Here is a 21540-nt window from a genome sequence, read left to right on the forward strand (position 1 = left end):
TATCTAAAGACACTGAAGCAGCAAACTTAATATTTGTGTCATTCAGTATACATACACTTAGGTTGGAGTCATTAAAACTCGTTTTTCAACCACTCCACAAATGTCTTGTTAACAAACTATAGTTTTGGCAAGTCGGTTAGGACATCTACTTTGTGCATGACACAAGTCATTTTTCCAACAATTGTTTACAGACAGATTATTTCACATATAATTCACTGTATCACAATTCAGTGGGCCAGAAGTTTACATACACTAAGTTGACTGTGCCTTTAAACAGATTGGAAAGTCCCAGAAAATTATGTCATGGCTTTAGAAGCTTCTGATAGGCTAATTGACATAATTTGAGTAAATTGGAGGTGTACCTGTGGATGCATTTCAAGGCCTACCGTCAAACTCATTGCGTCTTTGCTTGACATCATGGGAAAACCTAAAGAAATCAGCCAAGACCTCAGAAAATAAATTGTAGACCTCCACAAGTCTGGTTCCTTGGGAGCAATTTCCAAACGCCTGAAGGTGCCATGTTCATCTGTACAAACAATAGTACGCAAGTATAAACACCATGGGACCACGCAGCCGTCATACCGCTCAGGAAGGAGACTCGTTCTGAAAACAGATACAAATGTATCTATATCCACAGTAAAACGAGTCCTATATCGACATAACCTGAAAGGCCGCTCAGCAAGGAAGAAGGCACTGCTCCAAAACCGCCATAAAAAAGCCAGACTACGGTTTGCAACTGCACATGGGGACAAAGATCATACTTTTTGGAGAAATGTCCTCTGGTCTGATGAAACATAAATAGAACTCTTTGGCCATAATGACCATCGTTATGTTTGGAGGAAAAAGGGGGAGGCTTGCAAGCCGAAGAACACCATCCCAACCGTGAAGCACGGGGGTGGCAGCATCATGTTGTGGGGGTGCTTTGCTGCAGGAGGGACTGGTGCACTTCACAAAATAGATGGCATCATGAGGAAGGAAAATTATGTGGATATATTGAAGCAACATCTCAAGACATCAGTCAGGAAGTTAAAGCTTCGTCGCAAATGGGTCTTCCAAATGGACAATGACCCCAAGCATACTTCCAAAGTTGTGGCAAAATGGCTTAAGAACAACGAAGTCAAGGTATTGGAGTGGCCATCACAAAGCCCTGACCTCAATCCTATAGAAAATTTGTGGGCAGAACTGAAAAAGCGTGTGCAAGCAAGGAGGCCTACAAACCTGACTCAGTTGCAACAGCTCTGTCAGGAGGAATGGGACAAAATTCACTCAACTTATTGTGGGAAGCTTGTAGAAGGCTACCCAAAACGTTTGACCCAAGTTAAACAATTTAAAGGCAATGCTAACAAATACAAATTGTATGTATGTAAACTTCTGACCCACTGGGAAAGTGATGAAAGAAATAAAAGCTCAAATAAATCATTCTCTCTACTATTATTCTGACATTTCACATTCTTAAAATAAAGTGGTGATCCTAACTGACCTAAAGACAGGGAATTTTTACTAGGATTAAATGTCAGCAATTGTGAAAAACTGAGTTTAAATGTATTTGGCTAAGGTGTATGTAAACTTCCGACTTCAACTGTATAACTCTACCTGCCATATATATATATATATATATATATATAGATAGATATATAGGTGTGTCCAAACGTTTGACTTGTACTGTACATAGAATAAGGCTGTAATGTAACAAAATGTGGAAAAAGACAAGGGGTCTGAATACTTTCTGAACGCACTGAATATAATAATATATTTGTATAACTCAAGTTTTCCCACTGTATAATGCACTGTGGCTTACCTGTGTGTGTGTGTGTGTGTGTGTGTGTGTGTGTGTGTGTGTGTGTGTGTGTGTGTGTGTGTGTGTGTGTGTGCTCTAGGGAACCGCTGGAGGCCCGGGAGTCAATGGAGAACTGGTGAGAACCAGTGAAGCACTACATAATGTCAAACACAATTAGATCTATATACATTGGAGATTAGCTCTGTGTCTGATGGTTTGCTGAGAGGTCAAATCAAAATAAAATTGTATTTGTCACATGCGCTGAATACAACAGGTGTAGACCTTAACCTGAAATGCTTATTTACAAGCCCTTAAACAACAACGCAGAGTTTTTAAAAAGTGAGTAACACAATAAAGTAACATTAACATGGCTATATACAGGAAGAACCAGGTAGTAATGAGGCTATATACAGGGAGTACCAGGTAGTAATGAGGCTATATACAGGGGGTACCAGGTTGTAATGAGGATATATACAGGGGTACCAGGTAGTAATGAGGCTATATACAGGGGTACCACGTAGTAATAAGGCTATATACAGGGAGTACCACGTAGTAATGAGGCTATATGCAGGGGTACCAGGTAGTAATGAGGCTGTATACAGGGGTACAGGTTAGTAATGAGGCTATATACAGGGGTACCAGGTAGTAATGAGGCTATATACAGGGAGTACCAGGTAGTAACGAGGCTATATGCAGAGAGTACCACGTAGTAATGAGGCTATATAGAGGGGTACCAGGTAGTAATGAGGCTGTATACAGGGGTACAGGTTAGTAATGAGGCTATATACAGGGGTACCAGGTACTAATGAGGCTATATACAGGGGGTACCAGGTAGTAATGAGGCTATATACAGGTGGTACCAGGTAGTAATGAGGCTGTATACAGGGGTACAGGTTAGTAATGAGGCTATATACAGGGGTACCAGGTAGTAATGAGGCTATATACAGGGAGTACCAGGTAGTAATGAGGCTATATACAGGGGGTACCAGGTAGTAATGAGGCTATATACAGGGGTACCAGGTAGTAATGAGGCTATATACAGGGGGTACCAGGTAGTAATGAGGCTATATACAGGGGGTACCAGGTAGTAATGAATCTGTATACAGGGGTATGGGTTAGTAATGTGGCTATATACAGGGGTACCAGGTAGTAATGAGGCTATATACAGGGGTACCAGGTAGTAATGAGGCTATATACAGGGAGTACCAGGTAGTAATGAGACTATATACAGGGGGTACCTGGTAGTAATGAGGCTATATACAGGGTGTACCAGGTAGTAATGAGGCTATATACATGGGGTACCAGGTAGTAATGAGGTTGTATGCCTGGGGTACCAGGTAGTAATGAGGCTATATACAGGGGGTACCAGGTAGTAATGAGGCTATATACAGGGGGTACCAGGTAGTAATGAGGCTATATACAGGGGGTACCAGGTAGTAATGAGGCTATATACAGGGGTACCAGGTAGTAATGAGGCTATATACAGGGGGTACCAGGTAGTAATGAGGCTATATACAGGGAGTACAGGTAGTAATGAGACTATATACAGGGGGTACCAGGTAGTAATGAGGCTATATACAGGGACTACCAGGTAGTAATGAGGCTATATACAGGGGTACCAGGTAGTAATGAGGCTATATACAGGGGGTACCAGGTAGTAATGAGGCTATATACAGGGGTACCAGGTTAGTAATGAGGCTATATAGAGGGGGTACCAGGTTGTAATGAGGCTATATACAGGGGTACCACGTAGTAATGAGGCTATATACAGGGGATACCAGGTAGTAATGAGGCTATATACAGGGACACCAGGTAGTAATGAGGCTATATACAGGGGGTACCAGGTAGTAATGAGGCTATATACAAGGCGTACCGCTACCCAGTCAATGTGCAGGGATACAGGTTAGTGTAGGTAGGGGTGAAGTGACTAAAAAGAAGAAGAAGAGGGCAGTCAATGCAAATAGTCTGGGTGGCCATTTGATTAACTGTTCAGCAGTCTTATGGCTTTTGGGTAGAAGCTGTTAAGGAGCCTTTTGGTCCCAGACATGGTGCTCCGGTACCGCTTGGTGTAGAAGTCCTGGATGGCAGGGAGCTCAGCCCAAGTGATGCACTAGGCCCTACGCAGTCCCCTCTGTAGCGTCTTGCGGTTTGACGCTGAGCAGTTTCCATACCAAGTGCTCATGCAACCAGTTAAGATGCTCTCGATGGTGCAGCTGTAGAACTTTTTGAGGATCTAAGGTCCCATTCCAAATATTTTCAGCCTCCTGAGGGGGAATAGGCATTGCTGTGCCCTCCTCACTACTGTGTTGTTGTGTTTGGACCATGATAGGTTCTCAGTGATGTGGACACCGAGGAGCTTGAAGATCTTCTCCACTAAAGCCCCGTCGATGTGAATGGGGGTGTGCTTTTCCTGTAGTCCTCGATCAGCTCTTTTGTCTTGCTCACGTTGAGGGAGAGGTTGTTGTCCTGGCACTACACTGCCAGGTCACTGACTACTAGGGCTGTTGCGGTGACCGTATTACTGCCACACCGGCGGTCACGAGTCAGGAAGGCAGTCAAATTCTACGTGACCGTTTAGTCACGGTAATTAGGCTTCTCCAAGCTCTGATGCTGCTGATGGTCATTAGTAACCTACTAAACTAGCTAACTGCCTGGTACTCAGCACTCTATTGTCCCTCTAATCACTCTGACATCAATACAAATGTAATCGAAAATGTAATCAAACCCTTAATGAGCTCATGTTGCGCAATATTTTTTTATAGGCTATGCAATTGCGAGAGAGGTGGGAAAGGGCAGTGTGGAGTGCAATAGAAATCGTGTCATCTGTGGATCTGTTGGGGCGGTATGCAAATTAGAGTGGGTCCAGGTTGTTTTGGGTGATGGTGTTGATGTGAGCCATGACCAGCCTTTCAAAGCACTTCATGGCTACCGATGTGAGTGCTACGGGTCGGTAGTCATTTAGACAGGTTACCTTGGTGTTCTTGGGTACAGGGACTATGGTGGTCTGCTTAAAACATATAGGTGTTACAGACTGGTTGAGGTGTAGTCTAATGTGATGTTGTCTAAGGGCTGTTGTACTGTTGTGTTGTAGGGGAGAAGAGGAGACTTTGGGCCAAAGGGGACCCCGGGAACAGACGGAGTTAAAGGAGACAAGGTATGGCACACACACTCTCTCACACATTCACACACCCTACCTCCTGGTATTCTGTTATGAGGCTGTGTGTGTGTGTTTGTGTGTGTTTCAGGGCGAGGCAGGACCTGAGGGACTGAGAGGACTACCAGGTGAAGTAGGAAACAAAGGAACCAAGGGAGACAACGGACTCCCAGGACCACGAGGGCCCCCCGGCACTTCAGGAGACGCAGGGAAGAACGTAGGTCACAGATTCATACCTTCACCGGTCTGATCACGATGTCTGTGTGGAGGGCGGATCCTTGGGTTGTCGGGTTTCTGTGTGTGTACGGCCATGTACAGTAACCATGGTGATAGCACGATAACATTGCTACGGTAACCACATTCTGTGTAACAGGGTACCCGTGGCGACCCTGGCGATGCTGGACCTAGAGGAGACCCCGGCCTTCCAGGACTGAAGGTGTGTGACTATCATCATTGGGTGGTAGAGTGTTCGTCTGGTTGGTCTGAGACTCGGCGATACTGTATGACGTCGCTACGTGCAGTAGGATGAACTGCACCGATGAGCGTGATGCAAGACGTTGCACTCTCAACGTATATATATGTGTGTACGTGTGTACGGGGTTCACTGTGCTGCAACAGGATAGTTGTGGGACCAAAACAAGCAGAGAAGTTTAGCTTCACACTTCACTATCTTGTCGTGTTTGTGTAACCCTGGTATAGATGTTGACTTCATGCACAGCTGACTACTGTTAATGTGACTGTTTTACTGTGTTGTAATTGATTTTTTCATCTCTGTGCTGATTGCTTGATTGATATGTGTGCTGACTGATTGATTGATCTCTGTACTGACTGATTGATTGATCTCTGTGCTGACTAATCGATTGATCTCTGTGCTGACTGATCGATTGATCTCTGTGCTGACTGATTGATTGATCTCTGTGCTGACTGATTGATTGATCTCTGTGCTGACTGATTGATTGATCTCTGTGCTGACTGATTGATTGATCTCTGTGCTGACTGATTGATTGATCTCTGTGCTGACTGATTGATTGATCTCTGTGCTGCTGTAGGGTGACGTTGGAAGAGCTGGCTTCAGTTACCCAGGACCAAGAGGACCAACGGTAAACACACACACACACACACACACACACACACACACACACACACACACACACACACACACACACACCTACACGAACACACACACACACACACACACACACACATTAGCAGAGTAACACCTTCCCTGACACACTGTCTGATCTCTGACCTGTGTGTGTTTGCAGGGTGAACGTGGGGAGAAGGGCGGCCCAGGCCCCAGGGGAGGCAGAGGAGACTGTGGCCCCAAGGGAGGACCAGGGGGAAAGGGAACCTCTGGAGAGGAGGGAGAACCAGGGCCTCAGGGAGAACCTGGATTCAGAGGACCAAGAGGAGTGGGTGGACGAGACGTACGTAGCCACACACACACACGCATACCTACGGTACCTGCACACCGTGTGTACATGTGTTTGAGTGTGGCTAATTTGTGTGTTTGAAAGCATCTCTTTTCTCTCTACAGGGAGATCCAGGTCCCGAGGGAGATCCCGGCCTCACAGTAAGAACCTCTATCCCTCTATGATCATCCCTCTATGATCATCCCTCTATCCCTCTATGATCATCCCTCTATGATCATCCCTCTATCCCTCTATGATCATCCCTCTATGATCATCCCTCTATCCCTCTATGATCATCCCTCTATCCCTCTATGATCATCCCTCTATGATCATCCCTCTATGATCATCGCTCTATCCCCCTATGATCATCCCTCTATCCCTCTATGATCATCCCTCCATCCCTCTATGATCATCCCTCTATGATCATCCCTCCATCCCTCTATGATCATCCCTCTATGATCATCCCTCTATCCCTCTATGATCATCCCTCCATCCCTCTATGATCATCCCTCTTTGTTCATCCCTCCATCCCTCTTTCATTCCTTTATCTCTCCATCACTCCAGCCTGGAGTCAAGAGGTCAGAGAAAGGTCATGTGATGTCATGTGATGTTTTCATTGTAGGAATGTGATGTCATGAACTACATCAGAGAGACCTGCGGCTGCTGTGGTGAGTAATCAAATCAAATCAAATTGTATTTGTCACAGGTTGAGACCTTACCGTGAAATGGTTACTTACACACACACACACACACACACACACACACACACACACACACACACCATTAACCCCTGTAACCCTGTACTGTGTTGTCCGTACAGACTGTGAGAAGCGATGCGGGGCGCTGGACATCGTGTTTGTGATTGACAGCTCAGAGTCGGTGGGTCTGACCAATTTTACTCTGGAGAAGAACTTTGTTATCAACACCATCAACAGACTGGGCTCTATGGCCAAGGACCCCAACTCAGAGACAGGTACACACACACGTTACAGATTATAATGCCCAGGTGACTAAAGATGATATTCTGCTAATTCAACCATACTAATACCCCCCCCCCCCCCCCCCTAACCCTAACCCCCCCAGGTACCAGAGTGGGTGTGGTCCAGTACAGTCACAGTGGAACCTTCCAGGCCATCCGTCTCAATGACTCCAAGATCGACTCACTGTCTGCCTTCAAGGTAATATAATAGTAATAATAACAATAATAATAACAATAATAATAATAACAATAATAGTAACAATAATAATAATAACAACAATAGTAACAATAATAATAATAATAATAAGAGCAATAATAGTAACAATAATAATAATAATAACAATAATAATAACAATAATAGTAACAATAATAACAATAATAGTAACAATAATAATAATAACAATAATAATAACAATAATAGTAACAATAATAATAACAACAATAATAGTAACAATAATAATAACAACAATAATAGTAACAATAATAATAACAACAATAATAGTAACAATAATAATAATAATAATAACAATAATAATAACAATAATAGTAACAATAATAATAATAACAATAATAATAATAATAATAACAATAATAGTAACAATAATAGTAACAATAATAATAATAACAATAGTAATAATAACAATAATAATGACAATAGTAATAATAACAATAATAATAACAACAATAATAGTAACAATAAAAATAACAACAATAATAGTAACAATAATAATAACAACAATAATAGTAACAATAATAATAATAATAACATGACTAGCAATAATAATAATAATAATAATTGCAATAATAATAATAATAATAATAACAATATTAGTAACAATAGTAATAATAGTAATAATAATAATAATAATAATAATTGCAATAATAATAACAATAATAATTATTATAATAATAATTGCAATAATAATTATAATAATAATAACAATAATAAACTAATAATAATAATAATAATAATAATAATAACAATAATAAACTATAATAATAACAATAATAATAACAATAACAAGAATGATAAATAATAATAACAACAATAACATTAATAATATGTGACTCCCTGTCTGCCTTCAAGGTATGTGGAGTGACACACACATGTCTAACATTACCTGACACCTGAAGACTTGCATTAGCTCCCAGGCTAATGCCTAGGCTTTAGCTCAGCGGGCTAACACAGTCTTCTGTTGTGCAGATCACCAGAGTTTGACCCTGGAACCCAGTCTGTGACATAAACACACACACCCTCCCACTCTCTGCCTGACTGAAGACTTGCATTAGCTGCCCAAACGAATTACTAGGTTGTAGCTCAGTGGGCTAACACCCTTCCACCGTCTGTCTGTCTGTAGGATGCGGTAAAGCGTCTGGAATGGATAGCCGGGGGAACGTGGACCCCGTCAGCGCTGAAATACGCCTACGACCACCTGATCAAGGACAGCCGCCGAGCTAAAGCCAACGTCACCGTGGTGGTTATCACGGACGGACGGTTCGACCCCAGGGACGACGACTCACTGCTCACATACCTCTGCAGGTACCAGACCCGGGAGAGGGGTTGTCTGGGATATATTTTATCAGCAGTTATTTTTACTGACGATTTTTGTGGTGTGTGTGTGTGTGTGTGTGTGTGTGTGTGTGTGTGTGTGTGTGTGTGTGTGTGTGTGTGTGTGTGTGTGTGTGTGTGTGTGTGTGTGTGTGTGTGTGTGTGTGTGTGGTGTGTGTGTGTGTGTGTGTGTGTGTGTGTGTGTGTGTGTGTGTGTGTGTGTGTGTGTGTGTGTGTGTGTGTGTGTGTGTGTGTGTGTGTGTGTGTGTGTGTGTGTGTGTGGTGTGGTGTGTGTGTGTGTGTGTGTGTGTGTGTGTGTGTGTGTGTGTGTGTGTGTGTGTGTGTGTGTGTGTGTGTGTGTGTGTGTGTGTGTGTGTGTGTGTGTGTGTGTGTGTGTGTGTGTGTGTGTGTGTGTGTGTGTGTGTGTGTGTGTGTGTGTGTGTGTGTGTGTGTGGTGTGTGTGTGTGTGTGTGTGTGTGTGTGTGTGTGTGTGTGTGTGTGTGTGTGTGTGTGTGTGTGTGTGTGTGTGTGTGTGTGTGTGTGTGTGTGTGTGTGTGTGTGTGTGTGTGTGTGTGTGTGTGTGTGTGTGTGTGTGTGTGTGTGTGTGTGTGTGTGTGTGTGTGTGTGTGTGTGTGTGTGTGTGTGTGTGTGTGTGTGTGTGTGTGTGTGTGTGTGTGTGTGTGTGTGTGTGTGTGTGTGTGTGTGTGTGTGTGTGTGTGTGTGTGTGTGTGTGTGCAGCGACCCCAGTGTTGATGTGAGTGCTATAGGTATAGGGGACATGTTTGACCAGATAGAGGAGAATGAGAGCCTGAAGAGTATAGCCTGTCAGAGAGATGGTAGGGTTCTGGGGATGAGACGCTTCGCTGATCTGGTGGCAGAGGAGTTCATCGACAAGATAGAGACCGTGCTCTGCCCAGGTACACACACCTACAGTATGTACACACACACACACCCCCACAGTATGTACACACACACACATCTACAGTATGTATCACACACACACACACACACACACACCCCCACAGTATGTACACATAACCTACCCACAGTATGTACACACACACACACACACACACACACACACCTACAGTATGTACACACACACACACACACACCCACAGTATGTACACATACACACACACACCCACAGTATGTACACACACACACACACACACACACCGTCTTTTATAACTAACCTTGTGGGGACACAAAATTCAGTCCGATTCAAAATCATATTTTCCCTAAACCTAACCCTAACCATAGCTCCTAACCCTAACCCTAGCTCCTAACCCTAACCCTAACCCTAACCATAGCTCCTAACCCTAACCCTAGCTCCTAACCCTAACTCCTAACCATAGCTCCTAAACCTAAACCTAACCCTAGCTCCTAACCCTAACCCTAACCATAGCTCCTAACCCTAACCATAGCTCCTAAACCTAACCCTAGCTCCTAACCCTAACCATAGTTCCTAAACCTAACCCTAGCTCCTAACCCTAACCATAGCTCCTAACCCTAACCCTAACCATAGCTCCTAACCCTAAAACTAACCGTAACTCTTAACCCTAAACCTAATTCTAACCCTAATACAAATTTTAACCTTAACCCTAAACCCCCTAGAAATAGCATTTAACCGTGTGGGGACCAACAAAATGTCCCCCAGTTGGTCAAAATGTTTGTTAGTTTACTACTTTAGCGGGGACATCTTTAGTTTAGTTAAACACCTACAGTACCAGTCAAAAGTTTGGACACACCTACTCATTCAAGGGTTTTTCATTATTTTTACTATTTTCTACATTGTAGAATAATAGTGAAGACATCAAAACTATGAAATAACACATATGGAATCATGTAGTAACTAAAAACGTGTTTAAAAAAATCAAAATATATTTTATATTTGAGATTCTTCAAAGTAGCCATCCTTTGCCTTGATGACAGCTTTGCACACTCTTGGCATTCTCTCTACTAGCTTCACCTGGAATGCTTTTCTAACAGTCTTGAAGGAGTTCCCACATATGCTGAGCACTTGTTGGCTGCTGTTCCTTCACTCACCCTGCGGTCCAACTCATCCCAAACCATCTCAATTGGGTTGAGGTCGGGTGATTGTGGAGGCCAGGTCACCTGATCCATCACTGTCCTTCTTGATCAAATAGCCCTTACACAGCCTGGAGGTGTGTTGGGTCATTGTCCTGTTGAAAAACAAATGATAGTCCCACTAAGCGCAAACGAAACTTGATGCCGTATCGCTGCAGAATGCTGTGGTAGCCATGCTGGTTAAGTGTGCCTTGAATTCTGAATTAATCACAGACAGTGTTACCAGCAAAGCACCCCCACACCATCACACCTCCTCCTCCATGCTTCACGGTGGGAACCACACATGCGGAGATCATCCGTTCACCTACTCTGCGTCTCACAAAGACATGGCGTTTGGAACCAAAAATCAGACCAAAGGACAGATTTCCACCGGCCTAATGTCCATTGCTTGTGTTTCTTGACCCAAGCAAGTCTCTTATTATTGGTGTCCTTTAGTAGTGGTTTCTTTGCATCAATTCAACCATGAAGGCCTGATTCATGCAGTCTCCTCTGAACAGTTGATGTTGAGATGTGTCTGTTACTTGAACTCTGAAGCATTTATTTGGACTGCAGTTTCTGAGGCTCGTAACTCTAATGAACTTAACTTCTCTAGGGCCAGTGGGATGAAATCGTCCCACCTACGTAACAGCCAGTGGAATCCTGTGGCGCGTTATTCAAATACCTTAGAAATGCTATTACTTCAATTTCTCAAACATATGACTATTTTACACCATTTTAAAGACAAGACTCTCGTTAATCTAACCACACTGTCCGATTTCAAAAAGGCTTTACAATGAAAGCAAAACATTAGATTATGTCAGCAGAGTACCCAGCCAGAAATAATCAGACACCCATTTTTCAAGCTAGCATATAATGTCACAAAAACCCAGAAGACAGCTAAATGCAGCACTAACCTTTGATGATCTTCATCAGATGACACACCTAGGACATTATGTTATACAATACATGCATGTTTTGTTCAATCAAGTTCATATTTATATCAAAAACCAGCTTTTTACATTAGCATGTGACGTTCAGAACTAGCATACCCCCCGCAAACTTCCGGTGAATTTACTAAACATTTACTAAATTACTCACGATAAATGTTCACAAAAAGCATAACAATTATTTTAAGAATTATAGATACAGAACTCCTCTATGCACTCGCTATGTCCGATTTTAAAATAGCTTTTCGTTGAAAGCACATTTTGCAATATTCTGAGTAGATAGCCCGGCATCACAGGGCTAGCTATTTAGACACCCAGCAAGTTTAGCACTCACCAAAGTCAGATTTACTATAAGAAAAAATGTTATAACCTTTGCTGTTCTTCGTCAGAATGCACTCCCAGGACTTCTACTTCAATATCAAATATTGGTTTGGTCCCAAATAATCCATTGTTATATCCAAATAGCTGCGTTTTGTTAGTGCGTTCAAGACACTATCCGAATGGTAAAGAAGGGTGACGAGCACGACGCATTTCGTGACAAAAGAATTCTAAATATTCCATTACCATACTTCGAAGCATGTCAACCGCTGTTTAAAATCAATTTTTATGCAATTTTTCTCGTAAAAAAGCGATAATATTCCGACCGGGAATCTGCGTTTAGGTAAAAAGACGAAAGAAAATAAAGCATGGGGTCGACTCGGGCACGTGCCTATGCCCATTGTCCTCTGATCGGCCACTTGCCAAAAGCGATAATGTGTTTCAGCCTGGGGCTGCCTCGATATCATTCAGCTTTTTCCCGGGCTCTGAGAGCCTATGGGAGCTGTAGGAAGTGTCACGTTACAGCAAAGATCCTCAGTCTTCAATAAACAGAGACAAGAAGAACAAGATCTTGTCAGAGAGGGCACTTCCTGTAAGGAATCTTCTCAGGTTTTTGCCTGCCATATGAGTTCTGTTATACTCACAGACACCATTCAAACAGTTTTAGAAACTTTAGGGTGTTTTCTTCCAAAGCCAATAATTATATGCATATTCTAGTTACTGGGCAGGAGTAGTAACCAGATTAAATCGGGTACGTTTTTTATCCGGCCGTGTCAATACTGCCCCCTACCCCTAACAGGTTAACCTCTGCAGCAGAGGTAACTCTGGGTCTTCCTTTCCTGTGGCGGTCCTCATGAGAGCCAGTTTCATCATAGCGCTTGATGGTTTTTGCAACTGCACTTGCTTGAAGGGTGGCTACTTTGAAGAATCTCAAATATAAAATATATTTTGATTTGTTTAACACTTTTTTGGTTACTACATGATTCCATATGTGTTATTTCATAGTTTTGATGTCTTCACTATTATTCTACAATGTAAAACATTAAAAAAAATAAGAAAAACCTCTCTCAATTTACCTCTGTCCTTGTCTTTTACATGTAGATGTATACTATCAATAACCTCTCTCTTTGTCTCTTTATCATTCTTTCAGATCCTGTCATCGTGTGTCCTGACCTCCCCTGTAAAACTGGTAAGATCATTCTGAGGATTTTAATTCAGATTTTTAATTGTCACATGCCCTAAGGGCTGTGATTAAAGTTGGTTTTGAACCCTGAAACTGCTGGTTGAGTGCAGTCCAGTCCAGTACTTAACTCATTCTCCATACTGTCTCGCTTGGTTTGACATCAGAAAACTTTTAAAGGTTTACATGAGCATGGCAGTCCATCACCTTGAGGCTCTGCAATGTCCACATAGTAAGGAAGATAGTTCAACCAGAGATTTGAAAAACTAACAAGTTAGAAAGAGTAGAACTGATAAGCTACATGCTTGGTGGGTGTACCGGAGGCCATATTGGGTGTACCGGAGGCCATATTGGGTGTACCGGAGGCCATATTGGGTGTACCGGAGGCCATATTGGGTGTACCGGAGGCCATATTGGGTGTACCGGAGGCCATATTAGGTGTACCAGAGGCCATATTGGGTGTACCGGAGGCCATATTAGGTGTACCGGAGGCCATATTAGGTGTACCGGAGGCCATATTAGGTGTACCGGAGGCCATATTGGGTGTACCGGAGGCCATATTAGGTGTACCGGAGGCCATATTGGAAAGTGACCATTTGGGATGTTGATGCGTCGTGTCGCGTTCTTCCGCCCACCATTCTCCCGCTCGTTGCAGGAGGGGGCGTGCCCGACAGCGTGGCCCCTCCCCCCTGGGAGGAGCTTGCAGAGCAAGGCAGCCCCTCAATGGTCCCTTCCTCAGTCGGGGGCGTAGCCAGCCTGCTGGGCAGCCTACGGGAGCAGCAGTATGGGGTTGGCGTGGCGACCATGGCCTACACGGCTCAGCGGGCTAAGCTAGCTCAGCCAGGCGTTGACAGGCAGCAGTGGACACAGCTATTCATCGACTCCTTCAAGCTGGTCTACGGAGACATCATGGGAGACCCAGCCAAAGCACTGGGGCTGTGCTAACGGGCTAAAAGTGCTAGCTAACAAAACTAGCTGATGAGCTAATATTACCGACTAATGCACTAACGATGCTAGCCAATGAGTTAACAGTGCTAACTAATGGATTAAGGGTACTAGCTCTGCTTATATTGTCAGCTTAATGCTAATATTGTTAGCTATATGCTAAGTGTAAGATATGTGCTAATGTTTTATGCTAATATTGTTAGCTCTACGCGATCAGGTTTTAGCCTAACATCGCATGGAATATTTTAAACATATTAGATTTAAGCACTTTTTGTTAGTGTGCATAGCTCTGGGGAGGATGCTAACATTGTTAGGTATATGGCTAGAGTAGATAAGCTTCAGGCAGGTGGTAAGTTTTGCTGCTAACATATCTCTAAGCTTGTTGTTAAAGGTGAGTGATTAGCTACTGCTCTGGATCTGGGGGTTTTAAAGCCTCGCTAGCTGGACATTTAAGACAGTTCAGTATCATTTATATGGCTGTGATGTTGAACCCATTTACCACTGTGAACCACTCAAATCCCTCAAACAACTTGCTAAATCGCTGTATGATTCCTCAAAGACACCGTTTTGCAGTTTTGCACATCGCCATAGATAAAGCAGCCATTTTATTTTTCTGGGAATGTTAGTGTTTGGGTTGGTTATGGGTATTACATGTTAGGTCTACGGGATTATTGGGTATGTGATGGGTAGAGAATTTATTGAATGGACATGATCTGTTGGATAAGCCTACATTTAAGTTAATTAAATACATTTAATAAAACAAACAAACTAATAAATAATTGCTTTTTAAAAATAACAATTACTCTATCCATCTGGTATTGTTTGGTGTGCATGCGAAGGGGGGTGGTGTTAGACTAGGAAAACAGAGAACGTTGTAAAAAAAGAGAAGTTTACTGTATTATTTTAGCTCTGAGACTGCAACATGCTTAGCTTCAGCTAAATATAAGCATTATTGGATTAACAATATCCTATAGAGAGAATATCTTAAAGATGTGATCATGTATTTTTAGTAGAGAGTATATGTTTTCCTTACCTGTCATGTTTGCCTATGTGAAATAAATCATTAGTGAGAAGGGAAACAATGAGTCATGTTGTTGTTGTATCTCTGAGTCCTTCTACAACCATCCTTCAGGTCAGCTACATTACAGGTCCCGAACCATCCTTCAGGTCAGCTACATTACAGGTCCCGAACCATCCTTCAGGTCAGCTACGTTACAGGTCCCGAACCATCCTTCAGGTCAGCTACGTTACAGGTCCCGAACCATCCTTCAGGTCAGCTACGTTACAGGTCCCGAACCATCCTTCAGGTCAGCTACGTTACAGGTCCCGAACCATCCTTCAGGTCAGCTACGTTACAGGTCCCGAACCATCCTTCAGGTCAGCTACGTTACAGATCCCGAACAGTCAGTAAAATAGCCTTTTGAGAGCTAGTAGGCTGAGTGGGCGGGGAGCTAGTAGGCTGACTGGGCGGGGAGCTAGCAGGCTGAGTGGGAGGGGAGCTAGTAGGCTGAGTGGGCGGGGAGCTAGTAGGCTGAGAGGGCGGGGAGATAGTAGGCTGAGTGGGCGGGGAGCCAGTAGGCTGAGCTAGTAGGCTGAATGGACGGGGAGCTAGTAGGCTGAGTGGGCGGGGAGCTAGTAGGCTGAGTGGGCGGGGAGTTAGTAGGCTGAGTGGTCGGGGAGCCAGTAGGCTGAGCTAGCAGGCTGAGTGGGAGGGGAGCTAGTAGGCTGAGTGGGCGGGGAGCTAGCAGGCTAAGTGAGCGGGGAGCTAGTAGGCTGAGTGGGCGGGGAGCTAGTAGGCTGAGTGGACGGGGAGCTAGTAGGCTGAGTGGGCGGGGAGCTGGTAGGCTGAGTGGGCGGGGAGCTAGTAGGCTGAGTGGGCGGGGAGCTAGTAGGCTGAGTGGGCGGGGAGCTAGTAGGCTGAGTGGGCGGGGAGCTAGTAGGCTGAGTGGGCGGGGAGCTAGTAGGCTGAGTGGGCAGGGTGCTAGTAGGCTGGGTGGGCGGGGAGCTAGTAGGCTGGGTGGGCGGGGTGCTAGTAGGCTGAGTGGGCGGGGAGCTAGTAGCCTGAGTAGGATGGGAGCTAGTAGGCTGAGTGGGCGGGGAGCTAGTAGGCTGAGTGGGCGGGGAGCTAGTAGGCTGAGTGGGCGGGGAGCTAGTAGGCTGAGTGGGCGGGGAGCTAGTAGGCTGAGCCAGTAGGCTGAGTGGGTGGGGAGCTAGTAGGCTGAGTGGGCGGGGAGATAGTAGGCTGAGTGGGCGGGGATCTTACCTTGACGGACAGTTCTTTGAAAACGCCTGTGTCAAGCAACATGGACTCAGTGAGCATCGTTGCAGTCAGATTATCTCAAGCAAATGTGCTGATATGCAAATCAACTCAAACAACATTGACATTTCCTGCAACATCCAATCCTGTCATACATCATCACATCATGGTTTCACAAATTATTTGTTTATCCAACTGTTTGGTTACTGTAACAGCATCCATAGAGACAACATGTTGGCTATATCATTTAGCTAGCTAGACCAAATGGAATTGTCAGCACTGTTTATCAAGCTACCTATATAGTTAATCTTGGAATAAATGTGTTGGAAAGTTACAGGTTGAGGTCATATAGGCGTATATACTGTATGTCAGACAATGTTCATACAGTATATCATGACAATCAATGAAGTCAAGAAGTTTTCATGAATCTCCCGTTTGACATGTCTCTTGATGTAATGACATGACAATGAAGTTTTGGGCAACACTTCCCCCGCTTTGGTTCCATGCTGGCTGAAGACCTAGCTAACTAGTAATTAGCGAACACCAGACACAGATAAAAGTGGAAACCTATAAGCATATTTGCCTTAGATGAATAGGGGAAACGTCTAATTATATTTGCTGACACGCTGCAGTTAAATTTTGGCACTAGCTACCTAGTTGTGTGTACAAACCACGAAACTCTGCGAACATGCCCTCTATTTAAATTAGGTAAGAGATTAAGACATTACCATCGGTGTATTAAAATTAGCCTTTTTGTGATGTCACAAAAGTGAGCGAGGAGTGTGTGTAACTCTTGTGTTGTTGTCTGTGTCACACTGCTTTGCTTTATCTTGGCCAGGTCGCAGTTGTAAATGAGAACTTGTTCAACTGGCCACCTGGTTAAATAAAGGGTTAGGGTTATATATATAAAATATATAAATACCTGGTTAAATAAAGGTAACATAAAATAAAATAAATAAAAAAAGGCCCTTAATAATCCCGCCTCCTGAATCCAAGTGTTTGACATGAGGGAGGGGACCAGTCATTTTAGGATTCAACTTTATCAACGTAGAAGCAACAGTCATTTTTCGTACTTTGATTTGGTTTCATCCAAATATAATTTTGACTATTCGGGACCTTTAAATTTGAGTAAAGTGATTTTAATAACCTTCTTTTAACAAGCTGCAGAGAGCATGCAGTTAAAGGATGGGTAGATCTTTGTTCAGTTACATGCAGTTAAAGGATGGGTAGATCTTTGTTCAGTTACATGCAGTTAAAGAATGGGTAGATCTTTGTTCAGTTACATGCAGATAAAGGATGGGTAGATCTTTGTTCAGTTACATGACAAATTATCTGAGCACCCAAAACAAATTATAAGGTGTTCCTCAGGGTTCGGTACTTGGACCCCTGCAGTTCTAGTTATAAATGTTGGTACTTTAAGTCCTATACATGGTAAGGATGTCATTGCCATAATAATAATATATATATATGGTTATCAACGAACCTAGAGGAGGCTGCTGTAAAACATTTCACTGTACCTATCTGTTGTATGTGACAATACAACATGTATTTTTATTTATTTTGGGCATTTTTTGGCATGTAAATACTGGATGACAGCCAAGTCAACTTCCTTTTCCCCGCTTCACTCAGACTAGACAGATGATGTTATCAAGGTGTGTGTGTGTGTGTGTGTGTGTGTGTGTGTGTGTGTGTGTGTGTGTGTGTGTGTTTCTGAGCCAGCTGCTGTCAGCTGTGTGTGTGTGTGAGTTAACGTGTGTTGGTGTGTGCCTATGAATGTTCATAGTTCAAGTAGATGCATGTGTGTTAATGTGTGTGTTAATGTGTGTGTGTGTGACGCTCCAATGTCTGTATGCCTGTGTGTGTTTCAGAGCCAGCGGTGGCCAGCTGCGTCCAGCGCCCTGTGGACCTTGTGTTCATGCTGGACGGGTCTGAGAGGATGGGAGTGGAGAACCACCGCCGCGCCAAGGAGTTCATTGAGAACGTGGCGCGCCGCCTCACTCTGGCCAATGGCCAATCAGACGACAGGAACGCCCGCATCGCCCTGCTGCAGTACGGCAGCAAATCAGAACAGAAGGTTGAGTTTTCGCTCACGCACAATCTGACGGTGATCGCTGATTCGCTGGCTGGGATGAGCTACATGGACTCCGCCTCCTCTCTGGGCAGCGCCATCATACACGCTGTCAACAACCTGGTGATGTCACAGGTACACGTTACGCACACACGCTGTCAACAACCTGGTGATGTCACAGGTACACGTTACGCACACACGCTGTCAACAACCTGGACAGTTCTACCTACAGTGTACACTGTATAATTATACTGTCTCTCTGTGCTCTACAGGGCAGCCGCCTGGCGCGTCGTAACGCTGAATAACTATACTGTCTCTTTGTTCTACAGGGCAGCCGTCTGGCGCGTCGTAACGCTGTATAACTATACTGTCTCTTTGTGCTCTACAGGGCAGCCACCTGGCGCGTCGTAACGCTGAATAACTATACTGTCTCTTTGTGTTCTACAGGGCAGCCGCCTGGCGCATCGTAACTATACTGTCTCTGTGTTCTACAGGGCAGCCGCCTGGCGCGTCGTAACGCTGAATAACTATACTGTCTCTCTGTGTTCTACAGGGCAGCCGCCTGGCGCGTCGTAACGCTGAATAACTATACTGTCTGTGTTCTACAGGGCAGCCGCCTGGCGCGTCGTAACGCTGTATAACTATACTGTCTCTCTGTGTTCTACAGGGCAGCCGCCTGGCGCGTCGTAACGCTGTATAACTATACTGTCTCTTTGTGTTCTACAGGGCAGCCGCCTGGCGCGTCGTAACGCTGAACTGTCTTTTGTCTTCATTACCGACGGAATCACTGCCAGCGAAAGCCTGGAGGAGGGCGTGTCGGCCATGCGGCGGGCTGAGGGTGTTCCCACGGTGATCGCCATGGGCACCGACATGGACCAGGACGTGCTGAGGAAGGTTGCCCTGGGAGACACGTCAGCCATCTTTAGAGGGGAGGACTACGCCACGCTGGGGAAACCCACCTTCTTCGAACGCTTCATCCGCTGGGTCTGCTAATCAGCTAATGAGCTCGTTAGAGCTAACGAGCTGTGTTCTAACGAGCTGTTAAAGGTGCAGTCCGTAAGAATCTTTTTAGTAACGAATAAACAAACAAATCAACGTGTTCTCAGATGTGAAGGTGCTCTGTGCTTTGCAAGGTTTAAGCAAAAAAGTGGCAGAACTTGGAAGCTCAACTTCTAGCTCGTCCAAGAGACACAAGGCACTCTAGATTTTTGTATCTTTTAAATTAGTTAAATTACAGATTTCACCTTTAATTAGCTAAGCCCAAACAACCAAAGCCTCTCTCATCAGAGAGTTACTGATACTGAAGTGTAAAAGAGGTTGTAATTGTAAGTCTTGTTTTTTGTATTGTATTGTGTGTCTAGAAGAGATCCCTCACTGTGAGGTCTGTATCAGTACGTTTGTATTTTACACTAAAGGTGCTATTCTAGTGGAAGGAGTTACATACACAGTGTCGTGTTGCACAATCAACTCTGTTTATCAAATAGTCTTAATTTTTAAACAGTTCAGTTTTTCAAACTTTGTAATTTCAATAGATGTGCCGCTTTATACATTATTATTCCAGTTCAGGGGACCATACACTCATTCAGACACACACACACACATAAATATATATCACACACACACACACACACACACACACACACACACACACACACACACACACACACACACACACACACACACACACACACACACACACACACACACACACACCAATTTGTTCAGGGTTTCAAACTCGGTCCTGACCTCCTGCTGAGCTAGCTACTCTCAACCAAATAAAACACACAAGTGTATCAGTAGGAACCTATACCCAACACACCTTTACCCAACACACCTTTATCCAACACATCTATACCAACACACCTTTACCCAACACACCTTTACCCAACACACCTTTACCCAACACACCCACATCTATACCCAACACACCTTTATCCAACACACCTTTATCCAACACACCTTTACCCAACACACCTATACCCAACACACCTTTACCCAACACACCTTTACCCAACACACCCACATCTATACCCAACACACCTTTACCCAACACACCTTTACCCAACACACCTTTATCCAACACACCCACATCTATACCCAACACACCTTTACCCAACACACCTTTACCCAACACACCTTTACCCAACACACCTTTACCCAACACACCTTTACCCAACACACCTATACCCAACACACCTTTACCCAACACACCCACATCTATACCCAACACACCTTTACCCAACACACCTTTACCCAACACACCTATACCAAACACACCTTTACCCAACACACCCAAGTCTATACCCAACACACCCACATCTATACCCAACACACCTTTACCCAACACACCTTTACCCAACACACCTTTACCCACACACCACCCCACCCACACCTTTACCAAACACATATACAGACAAACACACACACACACACACACACACACACACACACACACACACACACACACACACAGAAAATGTGTTTGTTGTAAACTGAACAGTGTGTAATAAAGCTAGCTGTGGTTAAACCAGACCTGTGTGTGAGTGTGTTTGTACACATCTGTACACATCTCAAATAGACAAAAATTGCACCTGTATTTAAGATCTGCTAGATGTGAACCATCAGTAAGTATCCTGTCTGCCCCCCCAATCCCCCCCCCCCCTGGAAACACTTGGCTTGACCCCCCCCCCCCCCCCTGCTGTTTAAAGGGGAATGGAAATACTTGGCTTTGACCCCCCCCCCCCCCCCCCCTGCTGTTTAAAGGGGAATGGAAACACTTGGCTTTGACCCCCCCCCCCCCTGCTGTTTAAAGGGGAATGAAATCCAAGTTTATTATTTTAAAAGGCTAACTGATCATTAGAAAACCCTTTTGCAATTATGTTAG

At 44.2% G+C, this 21540-nt stretch overlaps 1 protein-coding gene across 6 annotated transcripts in view; it reads left to right on the forward strand.

Annotated features, from left to right (window-relative positions):
* The window catches only part of LOC106592181 (collagen alpha-2(VI) chain), a 66813-nt gene extending 45866 nt beyond the window's left edge, over positions 1 to 20947 (forward strand). Inside the window, exons 14-28 of one of the 6 annotated variants that reach the window (XM_045694546.2) lie at positions 1878 to 1913; positions 4869 to 4931; positions 5023 to 5148; positions 5305 to 5367; positions 5981 to 6031; positions 6197 to 6358; positions 6469 to 6504; positions 6966 to 7011; positions 7164 to 7316; positions 7427 to 7521; positions 8681 to 8862; positions 9610 to 9803; positions 13357 to 13395; positions 18457 to 18837; positions 19383 to 20947. In XM_045694546.2, coding sequence (XP_045550502.2) covers positions 1878 to 1913; positions 4869 to 4931; positions 5023 to 5148; positions 5305 to 5367; positions 5981 to 6031; positions 6197 to 6358; positions 6469 to 6504; positions 6966 to 7011; positions 7164 to 7316; positions 7427 to 7521; positions 8681 to 8862; positions 9610 to 9803; positions 13357 to 13395; positions 18457 to 18837; positions 19383 to 19405 — 1650 coding nt within the window. In that variant the 3' untranslated portion in view covers positions 19406 to 20947. Of the gene's footprint in view, positions 1 to 1877; positions 1914 to 4868; positions 4932 to 5022; positions 5149 to 5304; positions 5368 to 5980; positions 6032 to 6196; positions 6359 to 6468; positions 6505 to 6965; positions 7012 to 7163; positions 7317 to 7426; positions 7522 to 8680; positions 8863 to 9609; positions 9804 to 13356; positions 13396 to 14041; positions 15759 to 18456; positions 18838 to 18928; positions 18977 to 19382 lie in introns of those variants that run through there. The other 5 variants (XM_045694543.2, XM_045694544.2, XM_045694547.2 and 2 more) reach the window with 5 other exon arrangements.
* Positions 20948 to 21540: the final 593 nt, after the last annotated feature.

The sequence above is a fragment of the Salmo salar genome, chromosome 14 (assembly GCF_965601325.2).
Source record: "Salmo salar chromosome 14, fSalSal1, whole genome shotgun sequence".
NCBI classification, from domain to species: Eukaryota; Metazoa; Chordata; class Actinopteri; order Salmoniformes; family Salmonidae; genus Salmo; species Salmo salar.